At 38.4% G+C, this 14,069-nt stretch overlaps 1 protein-coding gene across 2 annotated transcripts; it reads left to right on the top strand.

The window, feature by feature from the left end:
• The first annotated feature begins 555 nt into the window (after positions 1 to 555).
• LOC134817258 (uncharacterized) lies at positions 556 to 9,855 on the top strand. Of its 2 annotated transcripts, none has more exons than XM_063826396.1 (6): positions 556 to 636; positions 3,733 to 3,816; positions 7,587 to 7,688; positions 8,083 to 8,156; positions 8,310 to 8,471; positions 9,271 to 9,855. In XM_063826396.1, the coding sequence occupies exons 1-6, from the start codon at positions 561 to 563 to the stop codon at positions 9,421 to 9,423; spliced, it is 651 nt and encodes a 216-aa protein (XP_063682466.1). In that variant the 5' UTR covers positions 556 to 560; the 3' UTR covers positions 9,424 to 9,855. The 2 variants fall into 2 exon arrangements, with proteins under 2 accessions (XP_063682466.1, XP_063682467.1); XM_063826397.1 differs by lacking the exons at positions 556 to 636; positions 3,733 to 3,816 and adding exons at positions 5,017 to 5,092; positions 5,338 to 5,511.
• Positions 9,856 to 14,069: the final 4,214 nt, after the last annotated feature.

Genomic DNA, 14,069 nt, shown 5'->3' with positions numbered 1-14,069 from the left:
AGTCCAGTAATATTCAGTAATATTCAGTAGCACCCTATACTAAACTATACTAGCAGAGATACTGGCGAAACGTAGTAAAAATTTGAGCCACATGGAAACTCATTTTGATAAAACTTTATCACAACTTGCGGCGACACAAATTCCGTGCAGATGTCTTAAATGTGCAAAATATGGTTTATGAAAACGGATTGATCTCGCGAACAGGCACTACCAATGCAACTGTGATATTTATACATCATATGTGTCTACTGTCCAATGTTTATTGTATAAGTATAGACTATACAGTTGTCGGACAAATTTACACATTCAAAAACTAAGGGGGAATAAAGGTTACCGAGTCATTGCTGGTCGGCCTTAATCGGCGTTAGCGTGTCAGACAGTATAACGGCGGGTAAGCAAATTATATACTGAGACCTTGGTATGGTTGGAGTGAGACGTTTTTCATTTTTGTATTAATTGTAGAAGGAATCTCAGAGGTCGAAGTAGAGGGGTTCATTTCTTAATGTCGACCTAAACCTAGCTCGTACCCTACAGCTGCTAAAAAGTCTGCAGAAATAGCGATGGAGAAGCAGAAGGAGCGACGCAAAAGCCGAAGAGAGATGTTCGCAGATCTGGTGTCAAACCCAAGTAGCACTAGTAAGTAGTAAGTGTAGCACCGATATATGGTCTGAAACCCTTGCAACCCTTGCAGCAACTTCATTCAATTGAAGGCCTTACATTAGCATATTAGCACATTACTATTAGCGCATGGTATCCGTATTGTGAATTGTGGTTTTCATGCAACCGTCACCAGCTATACATATTGGATATGTCAAAAATTGTTACAAGTTTTACACATAATCAATAATAAATCACGCGTAATAAATCACGCGTAATTAAACACGTGATAAAGCTGTATATAATTATACTATATGATTATTGGTTTTCGTTCGCGTTTGCCCGCCAATTTGATGCTCCTGCTTAACTGCAGTCCGGCAGTCGAGCACTCTCATTGGCGCAGAGTTTTGTCGACACTATACCGAAAAAACCAGTCCCGTAACTCTTACCATTTTCTTTGTATAACCGTTCGGAAATTACACACGAACGATCAGACACACACACACACATTCTGGTGTTATTAAGTTGATTTTTATCGGTCATGAAACATTATCAAAACTATCAAAATTTACAAAATATCCAAACAAATTCTAAACAGTTTATTGTGTCCTGGTGTCCAGCCAAATTTTAAAATTGTCTATGAAGTAAGGTAGTAAGAAATCTTTTGCTGAGATATCAACATCGTTTGATAACCAAAATCAACAATTAACTCTCAAATACGGATCCTAATTCTACCAGCTTCACGGAACTCAGTAAAGAATTTTCCTCTACCACTACTACCAGTCCCACTACACGAAGGCCAACGCAGTTTACAGCTTTAAAATTAAAATTTATTATTCCTCAATAAACTACCAGCGTACGTTTGAAGACACCTGCCCTTGCATCTTCTGTTGTAACATGTTGTCTGTATACAGATAACAGAATATTGATCACATACATATCATACATATATAAATAATAAATATGTATGTGATCAATATTCAATCATTTTTAATTTGAACACCACTGCACTAGATGTCGAGTCGGCCGCTTTTGAAGACTGCAGTACCTGACATTTCGTCGTCAGCCATGATCATTCTCCTGCTAAATTTTCCCCAAGACTAATTAAGAAAAACAAGATCGAGGTCCTGGTCAGTACTGAATATTTAATTTCACTATACGTCAGCGTCAAAGCCAGTTTCATCCCAACATCCCACTCAAAAACTCCTCGCAGTGGGGAGAGCCTGCACGCTCCTCGTCTTTCCTGTTTGGTGCTTGTATACAAACGAAGCTTAGTTTCTGTATTCGACAGATTTCGGACAAAATGTTTTAAATTTTATGTTAGACTAACTATTATCCTTACCGAGATCGAATCCGAAGAGAAATCCTACTTTTAGGCAGATCATGTAGAAATTTAAGTACTTCACTTACTTATTATGATGGCACGGGCCTGCTCCTAACAGACACTTTCGCCGCTTCCTCTGTCTTTTAACCTTATAGTAAGTTTCCAGATCTAAACCTGAAATTACAAAAGTCGACGTCGTCTCCTATATAATCGTGATCGCACTTGCTTTAATCCGCCTTGTTAAATTGTCTCCTTATCACTGATGCTGGGTTCTGCTGGGCTCTGCTGGGCTCCGTCAATGTGACATCGCTCTCGACGATATGCTTCTGATTTGCACGTGGGTGGTCGTTCATTGTTGAGAGCTGCAACATGTTCTTGAAGGATTTAAGCGCCGGTTCTAAAAGACGGGCTAGAGCGCTTCATCGTATTAAGGGATCTAAAAGGGCTCAGTGTGAGTAGATATTAGAATTATGCCAGACTTGTGTCTCTGTGTCTGATAGATGCAACCATATTTGTTTTGTCGTGTAACCTCCCCATTCAGGTCTGGATATAGTCTCTGGTCTGATAGATTTATATATCTGGATACTGGCGGGGACCATTACTATGTTGGAGAAAAATAATTAAAATTATTGTACCCTACGTATGAGACACGGAACGATTTAAAAATTATTTTCTTTAAGCTGTATTTCCTAAGAAGAATGCTATGAAATGAAACTGCTGATCGCTGACTTCGCTGCTTTGTGTTAATTAACTCGAAACTTCTCATCGGGACAATGAGCACCCCATCTTTGCTTACCTGAACCTCTTAAATTGCTGAAACCGCTGCCTGAAAGTGAACGCTTTCTTCCAGTCATCTTTTGTCCATAAAAATCAAAACTACACTACCAATTACATCAAACATACTGCAGATACCACGCCCACCTGACATACACTCAACAATTATTTGATTTGGCCTCCAGGGTTTGACAATTCATCTGTTTACTCTAATTTAAACTATTAGGTCAGACCAGCTTATCGACAATCGAGCAACGATAATTATGGGCTCTACATCAGCCTATTATTAGAGGACTATCAGCGGACGATTAGCGGACTATTAGCATTGTCCATTCTTTGTTAGTCGGGCAGCTCACTTCGTGATAACCAATAACCATGATAGTGATATGTATTAGTTGTAAATGCACATCATGACAGGTGCATATCCGGTTTTTATCAACAGCGTCATTTCAATGATTTCCCCCTGTTTCATGCAGCTCTCTGTTGTTCTCTGTTTAATGTTTGCTGCTGACTTATAAGGTTGAACTGTGCACTATAAGTATAATTATTGCTCTGAGATCACAAAAAGTGTTATTTTGTCCCGGTAGGTGGTTTATAATTTATTTTCACCTCTTTGTGTAAAGTGAACTTTCCTTGAAGCAACGCATAACTATTTCAATATTCAAACTGTTATTAATCGTTGTAGACGGACCATTGTACCTATTTTTTCGCAACTTGAGATTTCAATCGGGTGCTTATGTGCTGAGACTAGAAAAATAGAGAGAATAAATACCTGTCTGAGAACAAAACCCAGAGTTTTAACCGTGAATAATCTCAATCGTCTGTATTATCGTATATATCATAAATTGTGTGAACACCAGCTGATAAGGTGGCTACTGGCTAGTATACGCCGGTATTCTGCAGCCAATATAGCCAATATAGCACCCATTTCTTAGCCTGACTTGTGTTCTCATTTATAAATTTGCTACTTTTTAGTAGCGTCTAAGAACTGTTTACTGAATATTGGAGTGAAATTGATATCTAATCTCTTTTTTCAGTTCTGGATAACCTCAAAGGCGCATTTTCGAAACTTCGGGATCAGCCAAACTTCCAGGAGTATGTAGAAGCCAAAAAGACAAAAGGTAAGAGTAAGCCTTATCTTCACTAAAAGGTCAGAGTAAGCCTTATTTTCAGTCTTGAGACATAATCAGCTGCAGACAGACTGACTGACTATGATCCTATAAATTAATTGTTAATTTTGTTAAATTTTGTTAAATTTTGTTTAATTTTGTTAATTTTGTTAATTTTGTTAATTTTGTTAAATCATGTTAATTTTGATAGCTCGTCGTTAGCCCGTACATAGCCTCTCCAACAGACACCCTACATCCTAATAGAAAACAATTTCCTAAGAACTTGATGGTAAATCTGCCCGTGTCACAAACATCTTGTGTTAGGTTGATACTTTTTTTTTGTCGCTGGAAGTGACTAATTGAGTATCAATTAGAAGCGGTAAAGCGTCATTAACATATGGTTGTTTGATAGTTTTGACCAATAATGACGACTCTAATTCGAAACTGCTAAGCGGCGCCGGACTCTCTTCCAAAGTCGTAACTGTTAGTACCCTGTACAACGAACCGGAGGTTCTCAATCGTAAACCCAGAATTTTACCCTACCTTTGTAGAAAATTATTCAATGAATTTGTAGTAGTTTAGTTATAGAATACAGCTGACTATAAATGATCTATTTATATTTATAGTTTATTGCATGATACTAACTGTGCTTTGATAAGCCACTCTACCTTTGATGTTTTAAGAGTGACACCGTCGTCTTCGTTAAAGACTACAGCTGCTATTTTGCGTAATTACAACAAATTGCCCATATCTGTGGGGTCTTGATGCCTATTCAAATCATTACATAACTATATAATAGATATACATAACAGCTTAACGTTAATTCGCCGCTAAGGGTATTGATTTGTACGCCTACGTAAGCGAGTGTTGGTTTCTTGAGTCCCTGTGTTGTCAAGCTTATCTTTTAGTATGCCCCCCGCCTATCTTTTAGTATGGGTCATTAAACCCCCCCCCCCCCCCCTTATTATGGGTTATGGATTAAAAGAGGATCAAACTAGTATGGAACCCCCATCCAACCCCCCCCCCCCCCCCCCCCATCTTTGCACACATGTGTTAAGATGACACTAGTGTAATAATTGGGAAACCCCTCCCTCTCCCTCAGTGATAGCATAACGACAATGCGAACGATTAAGTTATTGAGTGAGGGCATTAAGTTATGAACTGGATTAAGTTGTATTCCAAGAAATGATGGTCAAATGGAGAGGAACAATTTGGGTATATTGGGAGGATTAATAACTGGGCTGTTTTGGTTAGACCAAGTGAAGGGAGAGATATTGTGAGGAATCACGTGAGTTAGGGTTAGACGGGAGAGATAATTATTTTTTTAATATCTTCAATTTACAATTATATGTAATTAAGTACAAGTTTGGTAGACTTGATACGGTATCATTTATGGTACTTCCGCGTCCGCATCCATTTAAACCAGTTAGCATTATTGTATTAGGTTCGATCTCTGAAATTAGTGGAACCAATTTGGAGTCTACCTTAAATAACGAAACATTTTGTAATTGTTTATGATATCCCCTACTTCAGTTTGATACAGTTAGCTTCTGCCGGATTTCATGTAATAGTGGCGTATTTATCACTGGGGATTTTGCATCATGCTCCTTTTGAAAAAAAAAAGAAAGACGAAACCTCAGAAAATTCCAGAGATCATTCTCAAAAAGTCTCTTTTGAATTTACGAATTGAACGAAGAGAAGGAAAGTGTACGTAATTGTTGTTTAGTTTTATTTTTTGAGTTTTTGTTTATTGGAATCTTTTCTGCGTTAAATTTGTCAAAAGTCACTTAAAAATGCTTAACAGACCGTAGTTCATTTCTTAAAAATGAATTAAAGAAAAACGTAAAAGTTTTTTAAAAACCGATTAAAAGATTAAAGTAGAAGTTTGACCCTGTCAGATTTTCTTCCAATACGAGCGCATTTTCTAAAGAAATATACGTATTTATTTACATTTTTGCTAAGTTTTAATTAATCTGTGTAAAAATAAAGTTTTAATATCAACAGTTTTCTGTTTTAATGAAACCGTACATAAGCCCCAAACTCAAAGGTGTCAAATGGATACTCAAAATTTAACGGAAATTGGACATAGGTGTATAATAAAATACTATAGAAATACACATGGTATTATATGTACAGATTATTACATGGACGCTATCAGGATTCCCAGCTATACATAATTGATATTATTATTGGATATTCATTACTTTATATAGCTTAAAGCTCTAATCGGTACACGGCAGGGGTGTTGGAAGCGGGGGGGGGGGGGCAGGGGGCAATCTCGGAAGGCAGGCCTCCCCTTCGCAATACGAGCTCGGAAGCGGGAGCTCTGCCTTCAGAGGTACGTATCCAGTATCGAGAATGACTCGGACCGAAAATTTTCTCAGTCAAAATTTTTCAAAGTTTTCCTGGAAATTACTTTTTTTCATGTTTCATGCTATCCTGATCATTATGAGCCGAAAATATTTTTGTTTTCGAAGTCCGCACCTACATTCGGAAGGTTGTGGACATGGTTGGTTTCATATACTTTACTTATAGAAAACGTGATATTTGGACCGTAGATTTGAAGAAAATACGCGAATTTGGTCTTCAGATTTAAAAGAAAATGCGCTATTTGTCGCGGAGAACTGAACATTTTTTTGAAATGCAGGCTTTGGCGTGAAGCGCCAAACAAATTTAGAATTTGCCCATAGAAACGGTATTTTTATCTGAAATGTTTACCACTACTGCAAATCTTGTGGTTTGTCGTTGGTTTCATGATTTACGTTATTAGTTATATGGTTTAAGATGACAGGACTAATCCCAGTCTCATATTAGTATAATAATCGTGATCTGTTGCATGTCCGCCAACAAATCCAGGCTGTGAAAAACTCGCGGACTTTATAAATCTCTTGTGAGGCTAAAAATTTGTAAGTTTGCTCCGTTTGAATTTAATGCAGTTTAATCCGGTTTTACTTGATACAATTACTTTTATCAAGCAGAGCTTTTAATCTTGGTCAAAGAAACGGTATTTTTTATTTGAAATGTTTACCACTACCAGATCCTGTGTTTTGAAGTTGGTTTCATGATTATGGAAGATGACACTAATCCCAGTCTCAAATTAGTATAATAATCGTGATCTGTTGCATGTCCGCCAACAAATCCAGGCTGTGGCGCGAAGCTCCAAAAAATTTAGAATTGCCCCCCCCCCCCCCCTCCCCCATGAAGAAAATCATTCCTACACCCCTGGTACACGGGTCTCCTGATCTTAGCCTAATAAATGGATCCAATGTGTGAACCTTGCGTATTCACAAAATTATACCATTCCGTTTGCTTCTTTTATTTCTGATAAATATAAATGGGCTTATCATGCAGTCGATCACCCAGAAATTATTCTGAATGTCGGTATCATTTGTGCGAAACTCGCGGACTTTATAAATCTCTTGTGAGGCTTAAAATTTGTAAGTTTGCTCCGTTTGAATTTAATGCAGTTTAATCCGGTTTTACTTGATACAATTACTTTTATCAAGCAGAGCTTTTAATCTTGGTCATAGAAACGGTATTTCTATCTGAAATGTTTACCACTACCAGATCCTGTGGTTTGTCGTTGGTTTCATGATTATGGAAGATGACACTAATCCCAGTATCAAATTAGTATAATAATCGTGATCTGTGACCATGCTAACCATGTCCACAATGGCTCACAGAGATCTAGTTAATTCTGATCCGCGTATTTGCCTCTGGTCGTCTAGACGGAACCCAATATCTTTAACCTTACTTGATTTATTGATTGTGATTAATTTCAGATAACAATGGAGAGAGACCGTTGCCAATACCCGTCAGTCTGGATTGGCACGAGATCCAGGAGTACGAACAAGCATTCAAAGACTTCGATCAAAATGGAGATGGTAAGCTGGCGGGATGTTAAACAGATACTGATAGATATTCATACTATACCACAAATACCACAAATACCACAAATACCACAAATACCACAAATACCACAAATACCACAAATACCACAAATACCACAAATAAGTTATCTGGGGACCCCAGGTTATCATGTTCATAAACAACCGAATAGAGATTCGGCGGAATGACAGGATGAACGCCGCCCAGTAACAAATAAGTTGATAGTATCGATATTCGATATAATGCACTTTCACCGAAAAGCACAGAATAATGCTTATAAAACAATACAATTTTTGATGATCACATCCAGGTTGCAACCTATTGCAAATTGCTACGTTCAGTTTTAGGCTTAATTCATTTAACCTAAGCTTATTTTATCTATTTATATAGGTATCATCACAGTTGACGAACTTCCAGACGTATTAGACAGCATTGGTCTGAAACCAAGCCCCGAAGAAGTAGAGGTAGCACTTTAGATCTGAACTTTTATTCGTAAAACAACAAAAGTACAAGTATAGCAATTTGAATGGAAGTCGCTTTATTATTTCACCATAATCTATTATTTCACCATAATTTTACCATAATTTTACCATAATTTCAACATCATCCTTCCACAGGTAATGGTATCCAAAGTTGATATTAATAATGACGGTATCATTGACATATGCGAGTTTATCAGAATGATGAGTCTTCAGCAGAATCCACTTATTACCCCAGAGTCTCAACTTGAAGATATCTTCCGCATCTTTGACAAAGGCCATAGTGGCTTTATCACTAGGGTATGCGCTTTTATTTATAACTCGTCACCATTCAATAACTTAATATAAGGTGTCTTTATATTTTATCTAGGACGATTCAACTGAAACTTTGTGAAAGCCTTGAGTGTAGCTTTTTTTTCTTTCTATACTTATAGCTTATGATTGCATAACCACATTCTATGTCTTTCTATATCTTACAATATCTTATCTTATAATATTAATAACATTGACCGTATAATATTAATACTACAAAACACAAAACAGTAACTAGTTTTGATTTGCCGTTATTTTCAGGACGTTTTGAGGCAAGTGATGCTGAGTCTGATTTCCCGTTATTTTCAGGACGTTTTGAGGCAAGTGATGCTGAGTCTGATTTACCGTTATTTTCAGGACGTTTTGAGGGAAGTGATGCTGAGTCTGATTTACCGTTATTTTCAGGACGTTTTGAGGCAAGTGATGCTGAGTCTGATTTACCGTTATTTTCAGGACGTTTTGAGGCAAGTGATGCTGAGTCTGATTTGCCGTTATTTTCAGGACGTTTTGAGGCAAGTGATGGTGTCTGATTTACCGTTATTTTCAGGACGTTTTGAGGCAAGTGATGCTGAGTCTGATTTGCCGTTATTTTCAGGACGTTTTGAGGCAAGTGATGCTGAGTCTGATTTGCCGTTATTTTCAGGACGTTTTGAGGGAAGTGATGCTGAGTCTGATTTACCGTTATTTTCAGGACGTTTTGAGGCAAGTGATGTTGAGTCTGATTTGCCGTTATTTTCAGGACGTTTTGAGGCAAGTAATGTTGAGTCTGATTTGCCGTTATTTTCAGGACGTTTTGAGGCAGGTGATGCTTAGCCTGGCCCACCCTGTATCAGAGGAGGGTCTGGACGATCTCATGAAACGAGGAGACAGACGGGGAGAGGGCCGACTGACCAGATCAGACTTTATCAGGATGATGATGAACAGATGCAAGGAGAATTAGTGTAGCTCAACTTTAAGAGAAATGATACGTTGGAGCTTCTTCTGAGGTCGATACTTGTAACAATGTTGAACAGTGCACTGAGTGCAGAATAAATAGCTTCTCTCGTGATGCAGACAGTTGGAAACATAATCATCATTTATCATGATTCAGCGCTGTTTCTCTTGTTATGGATGTGTTACCGAAGACTTAGAGCACTTACAGAAGATATTGTCAAATTTGGACGACCTCATCCACTATTTTGACGACCCCATTTTGACGATATCGTTTCGACTGGAACCGGAACCGGAAGCAACAGCATATCAGTTCATGTTATTGATTATTTGTTTAACTTTAATCAATTTCATCGGGCTCTTCTTTGCAAAAGATGAACTGTGAATTTAATGATTAAATCGAAGGAAAGATATCGGTCTTGGATTTACGATGCTTGCAATTTATATTAATATTATACAATTTATGATGATAATGTAGAATGTTTTACAAAATACGTATCAAAGTTACAAATTCAAAAAATTAAATACTATTTAGTTAATAAAATTACTTCGCACAATTTTGCTGCGAGCGTGGTAAATCACTTTAAACTCGAATTTTTAGATTTTTCTGAAAGTTGAAATCAACTTGAGTCGATGTATCTTTGAACGCTGATTCTGAAGCACCCCACATGGGATAGGGTTAAAATACTCCCCTGGCGAGATATCGGCGAAAAACTGTCTCGATCACGTGCTTACTACCTTAAAGTTAATTTTAAATGTTAAATGATTCACTTTGTTAACATCTTGGAATTTAGTTTACTGTTTTTCCATCGCAAATAGAAAGGTTGCCTTAAGTTTCAAATTGGGCGTCCAATGTTATTACATATAATCTATTACTATATCTCCATATATGGGCATCACGTGACGTCGATATTTCCAGTTTGGTTATTGCCGATGATCTTGCTCTCTCATAGAATTTGCTACAAAGATTTGAAAAACACTCAGTACCAAGCCAGTGATGATAGCTCTTTGCGGTGAAGCAAAAGAAACCAAAACAGTGTCTGCTACACCTGCCATCAAACTTGTAGCGCGATGCACTACTGGGTCGCGCGCGCATCAAATAATGCTTCTTGCAACCACGTATGCAGATCGGCGAGATGCGAAGGATTGACATCGTGAATCAACCATCAAACCTGCACCTTGCATTATGCCAGATGTAATTTTTTTTCCATTGAGATTATCCCGTATACCAATTCCCCTACTAATTTTACGACCACAATAACAATTAGGTTTTCAATTCCATTACATGAGCAGCAATATCAATATCATGTAGCCGACTAGAATAATCACCGCAAGTGAGGTGTACAAAATTCTAAATCTTATCTTCTTCCTGATGATCGGAGATGCAATTCTTCCTAGTCCTCCTGCTCCCGCGACAAATGCTAGGAGAAAGAATTGAGTTCCTTGGGTGATCACTGTTTCGCAGTTGGTACCGTTTCCTCCAAGTCCAACTTCTTTTACGTTGAAAAGTCGTATCTATATGTATCAAAGAAGGTACGACTACGAGTAGAATATTTCCCCACCCATGGTAGTTATTAATGCTGGAAAACAAAGACATCTTTAATCTCATTTTAAAATTTGGTACCTCCACAGCATCAACTTTTTCATTTCCACTTTGTTCTGTTTGGTTGCTCGGTATTCGAGTTATTTGTTAAGAAAATGTGTAGGATCAAAATTGGAGTAAAATTAAACACATTGGAAGAGAGGCGATATATAAGCAGGAACGTTCTCCAAGTCCAGCCGAGAAGATCTAGCCGGTGCAGTGGTTTAATATTATATGGGCGTGGTCTGAAATATAATATTCGAGTTTTCGAATTTTGGTGACGGAATCCTCGAATGAGTAGTTACAACATACCATCTGCAAAGTTTCAGGTCTCAAATATGAAACGCGGTGGTGGTATGAAACCCAACGTATGAAACGTTGCTTTTGGCCTACCTTATATCACAAGAAAGTTAAAAATTTCACCAACAGTGAACAAGAAAGGACCGATTTGTAAATATGCCACATGCATGGTCGTTAAAAATTGATCTTTACTTCCAAAAATCGATTTTTTGGATTGCTATAGTTTGTGCGGCGCGTCGAAGTCCTCCAATTAGGTTTTAGATAATGGATAATAACCTTTTAAGACGCGCGCTGAGTTGAACCCGTCAACAGTCTTGAAGTAAATGCAAAACCACGGTTTTTCAAACAAATATGGCGCAGGTTATATCTCCGCTTCGGCGGCGCGCGCTTCGCGCGCGAAAAGTGGCATGCAAGTACTGCAACGTATGTCAAATCTCCGCCAAACGCACATCCAATTTGATACGTATAAAATATGTCGCTCCTACTAAATCGGGCTCTTACTGAATCGCTCGCCCAAAACGGTTTTACATAAATCCTAATCCCAACCCTAACCCTATACTAACCATAACTTGCTTTATCCAGAGCCCTTGCGCTTGCAGTAGCGCGCCCGCCTTGACTTGTGAAACAAGTGCGCCCGCAGTGGCGCGAAAGCACATGGTTAGGTGAAACCATAACCCCGAAGCTATCCATATAAATTTTAACCACAACCCTAACCCTAAGCCGAGCCCTAAATAATGGAATTCACGTTTTACCAGCCTGTCACGTGACCAAAACGGTTTTTTGCCCATAACTCTCCAGGGAAGCATTTTAACCCTACGTCATGGGGGGTGATTCGGAATCAGCGTCCAAAAATACACCGATCGCGATCTAGATCACTTTCATGCCTAAAGGGCCTTTTCACAAGCGATTTAGTAGGAGCTTCACCTAACCATGTGCTTTTGCGCCACTGCGGGCGCGCTTGTTTCACAAGTCCGCCGTGAGGCGGGCGCGCGCTACTGCAAGCGCAAGGGCTCTGGATAGAGCAAGTAGGAGCGACTAAATCGCTCGCCCAAATTTTAAGAAAATTCTTGTGAAAAGGCCCTTTATATTAGGCATGAAAGGTGATCTAGATCGGTGTATTGTGGTGTGTTATGGTTAAGGTTAGGGTTGGGATTAGGGTCTATGTAAAACTGTTTTGTACGGCTGTTGACGGATGTTACTCGTCTAAATAATTTCTTCGAAGTAGCGCGCGCCGCTTTCTTCTCGAAATGTGGCCCGATGGCAAGTGCTACGAAGTAGCGCGCGCCGGGCCAGATCATTAACAATGGTCAATACGGCTGCAAAACCAAAAAACCAAAGTCACGTGAACTTTTTGGGCGAGCAATTTAGTAAAAGCCAAAATATGCCATGTCTATCATCTATAACTTTTTTAATTATGCATTAAGTTGGCGTAATTCTGCGATCAAAATTGAACGCGGGGGAATTGTTTAGGATCACTTTTGAGGCACTTCGACAAATGACAAAGGCTTCTGATCTCACATGTCACACTATTGTGCTTTTTAACGGGTTATACTTGTAAAATATTTGTTTCAAATATTCATTATTCAAGACCGTCGACGAGTTCAACTCGGTGCGCGTTTTGGTATAATAGGTTATATACCTACAATTGTGCTTTTAGTTATAGCATCCAATAATGCTTCTCGTATGCAGATCGGCGAGCGCGCTCACTAAATTGCTCGCCCACACTTTTTTCATTTAACTGTTAATGCGCATTTTCGCATTGGATAAATTGCAAAATTGGTTTGGCTGTCAGGAGTGCTGGTTCTATCATCAGTAGTTTGCTTCAAGCTCAGTTAACGTCTAGCCTTGATTCAATCCTTCGCATCTCGCCGATCTGCGAGAAGCATTATTGGATGCGCGCGCGCGACCCAGTAGTGCATCGCGCTACAACGTCCAGCCTTATATTATTTAACACTTTATTCAGTTAACACTTTATTCAGTTACTCTATACTTCATATTTGACTACACTTTACTCGATTAAAATTCTGTGATGCATTCTGTGACTACACTTTTCGGCGAGATGCGAAGGTGGAAGGATTGACATCGTGAATCAATGCATCGCGCTACATAACAAGGGAGTGTGCCTTCGCTGGATATATAACCTGCGCCAACAAATATTATACGAGTTTAACCCGTTACAAACATTGAAGATGACAAGTTGAGTGCCGCCCAGTTACAAAACAATCAATAGTACATTTATCAAAACGATTTTAAAATTTGAGGCACGCCGCGCATACTTTTGTAATACTGTGTTAATACGATGGAAATCGAGCGCTAAATTAAAGTTCTTTGCACATTTACCATTGTATATGATTTACCATTGCATATGATGAATATTTAAGGTGACTGCTCCTCCATGGATCGTTTCTCACTCTCATTCAATTTTTCTCTAAACATATCTGAATAAATGAACAATAAGTTAGCATCACACATCGATATCACAATCTTCTGATGACGATTCCAATCACAATACTGACACTTACTGTGATTCTTGACACTTTTTGTCACTTGTTCAATCAATGTTTTCGATGTAATGATTAGAGTTAGAGATACATTTTCGAATGCAACAACTCCTAACCTCTTTTAACTTGATATCGAGTAGATCTCTAATCTGTGGATTATGCTTAAGTACCCTAATAATATGGTTAGCAGTCTACATCCCATCATTCAGAGCATTGTAGATTGTATGACAGTAAACCTACCTAACCTCATCCCTGATAAGATACTTTTCAAAA

The sequence above is a fragment of the Bolinopsis microptera genome, chromosome 6 (assembly GCF_026151205.1).
Source record: "Bolinopsis microptera isolate Bmic1 chromosome 6, MBARI_Bmic_1.0, whole genome shotgun sequence".
In the NCBI taxonomy this organism is placed as follows: Eukaryota; Metazoa; Ctenophora; class Tentaculata; order Lobata; family Bolinopsidae; genus Bolinopsis; species Bolinopsis microptera.
The sequence above is the reverse complement of the archived record's forward strand: the minus strand, read 5'-3'. Positions and strand labels throughout refer to the sequence as shown.

Coding starts and splice junctions, on each gene's coding strand:
- LOC134817258 (XM_063826396.1), top strand. CDS start 561: ATGGAGAAGCAGAAGGAGCGACGCAAAAGCCGAAGAGAGATGTTCGCA. Junction 637..3,732: donor GTCAAACCCAAGTAGCACTA/GTAAGTAGTAAG, acceptor CTCTTTTTTCAG/TTCTGGATAACCTCAAAGGC. Junction 7,689..8,082: donor CTTCGATCAAAATGGAGATG/GTAAGCTGGCGG, acceptor CTATTTATATAG/GTATCATCACAGTTGACGAA.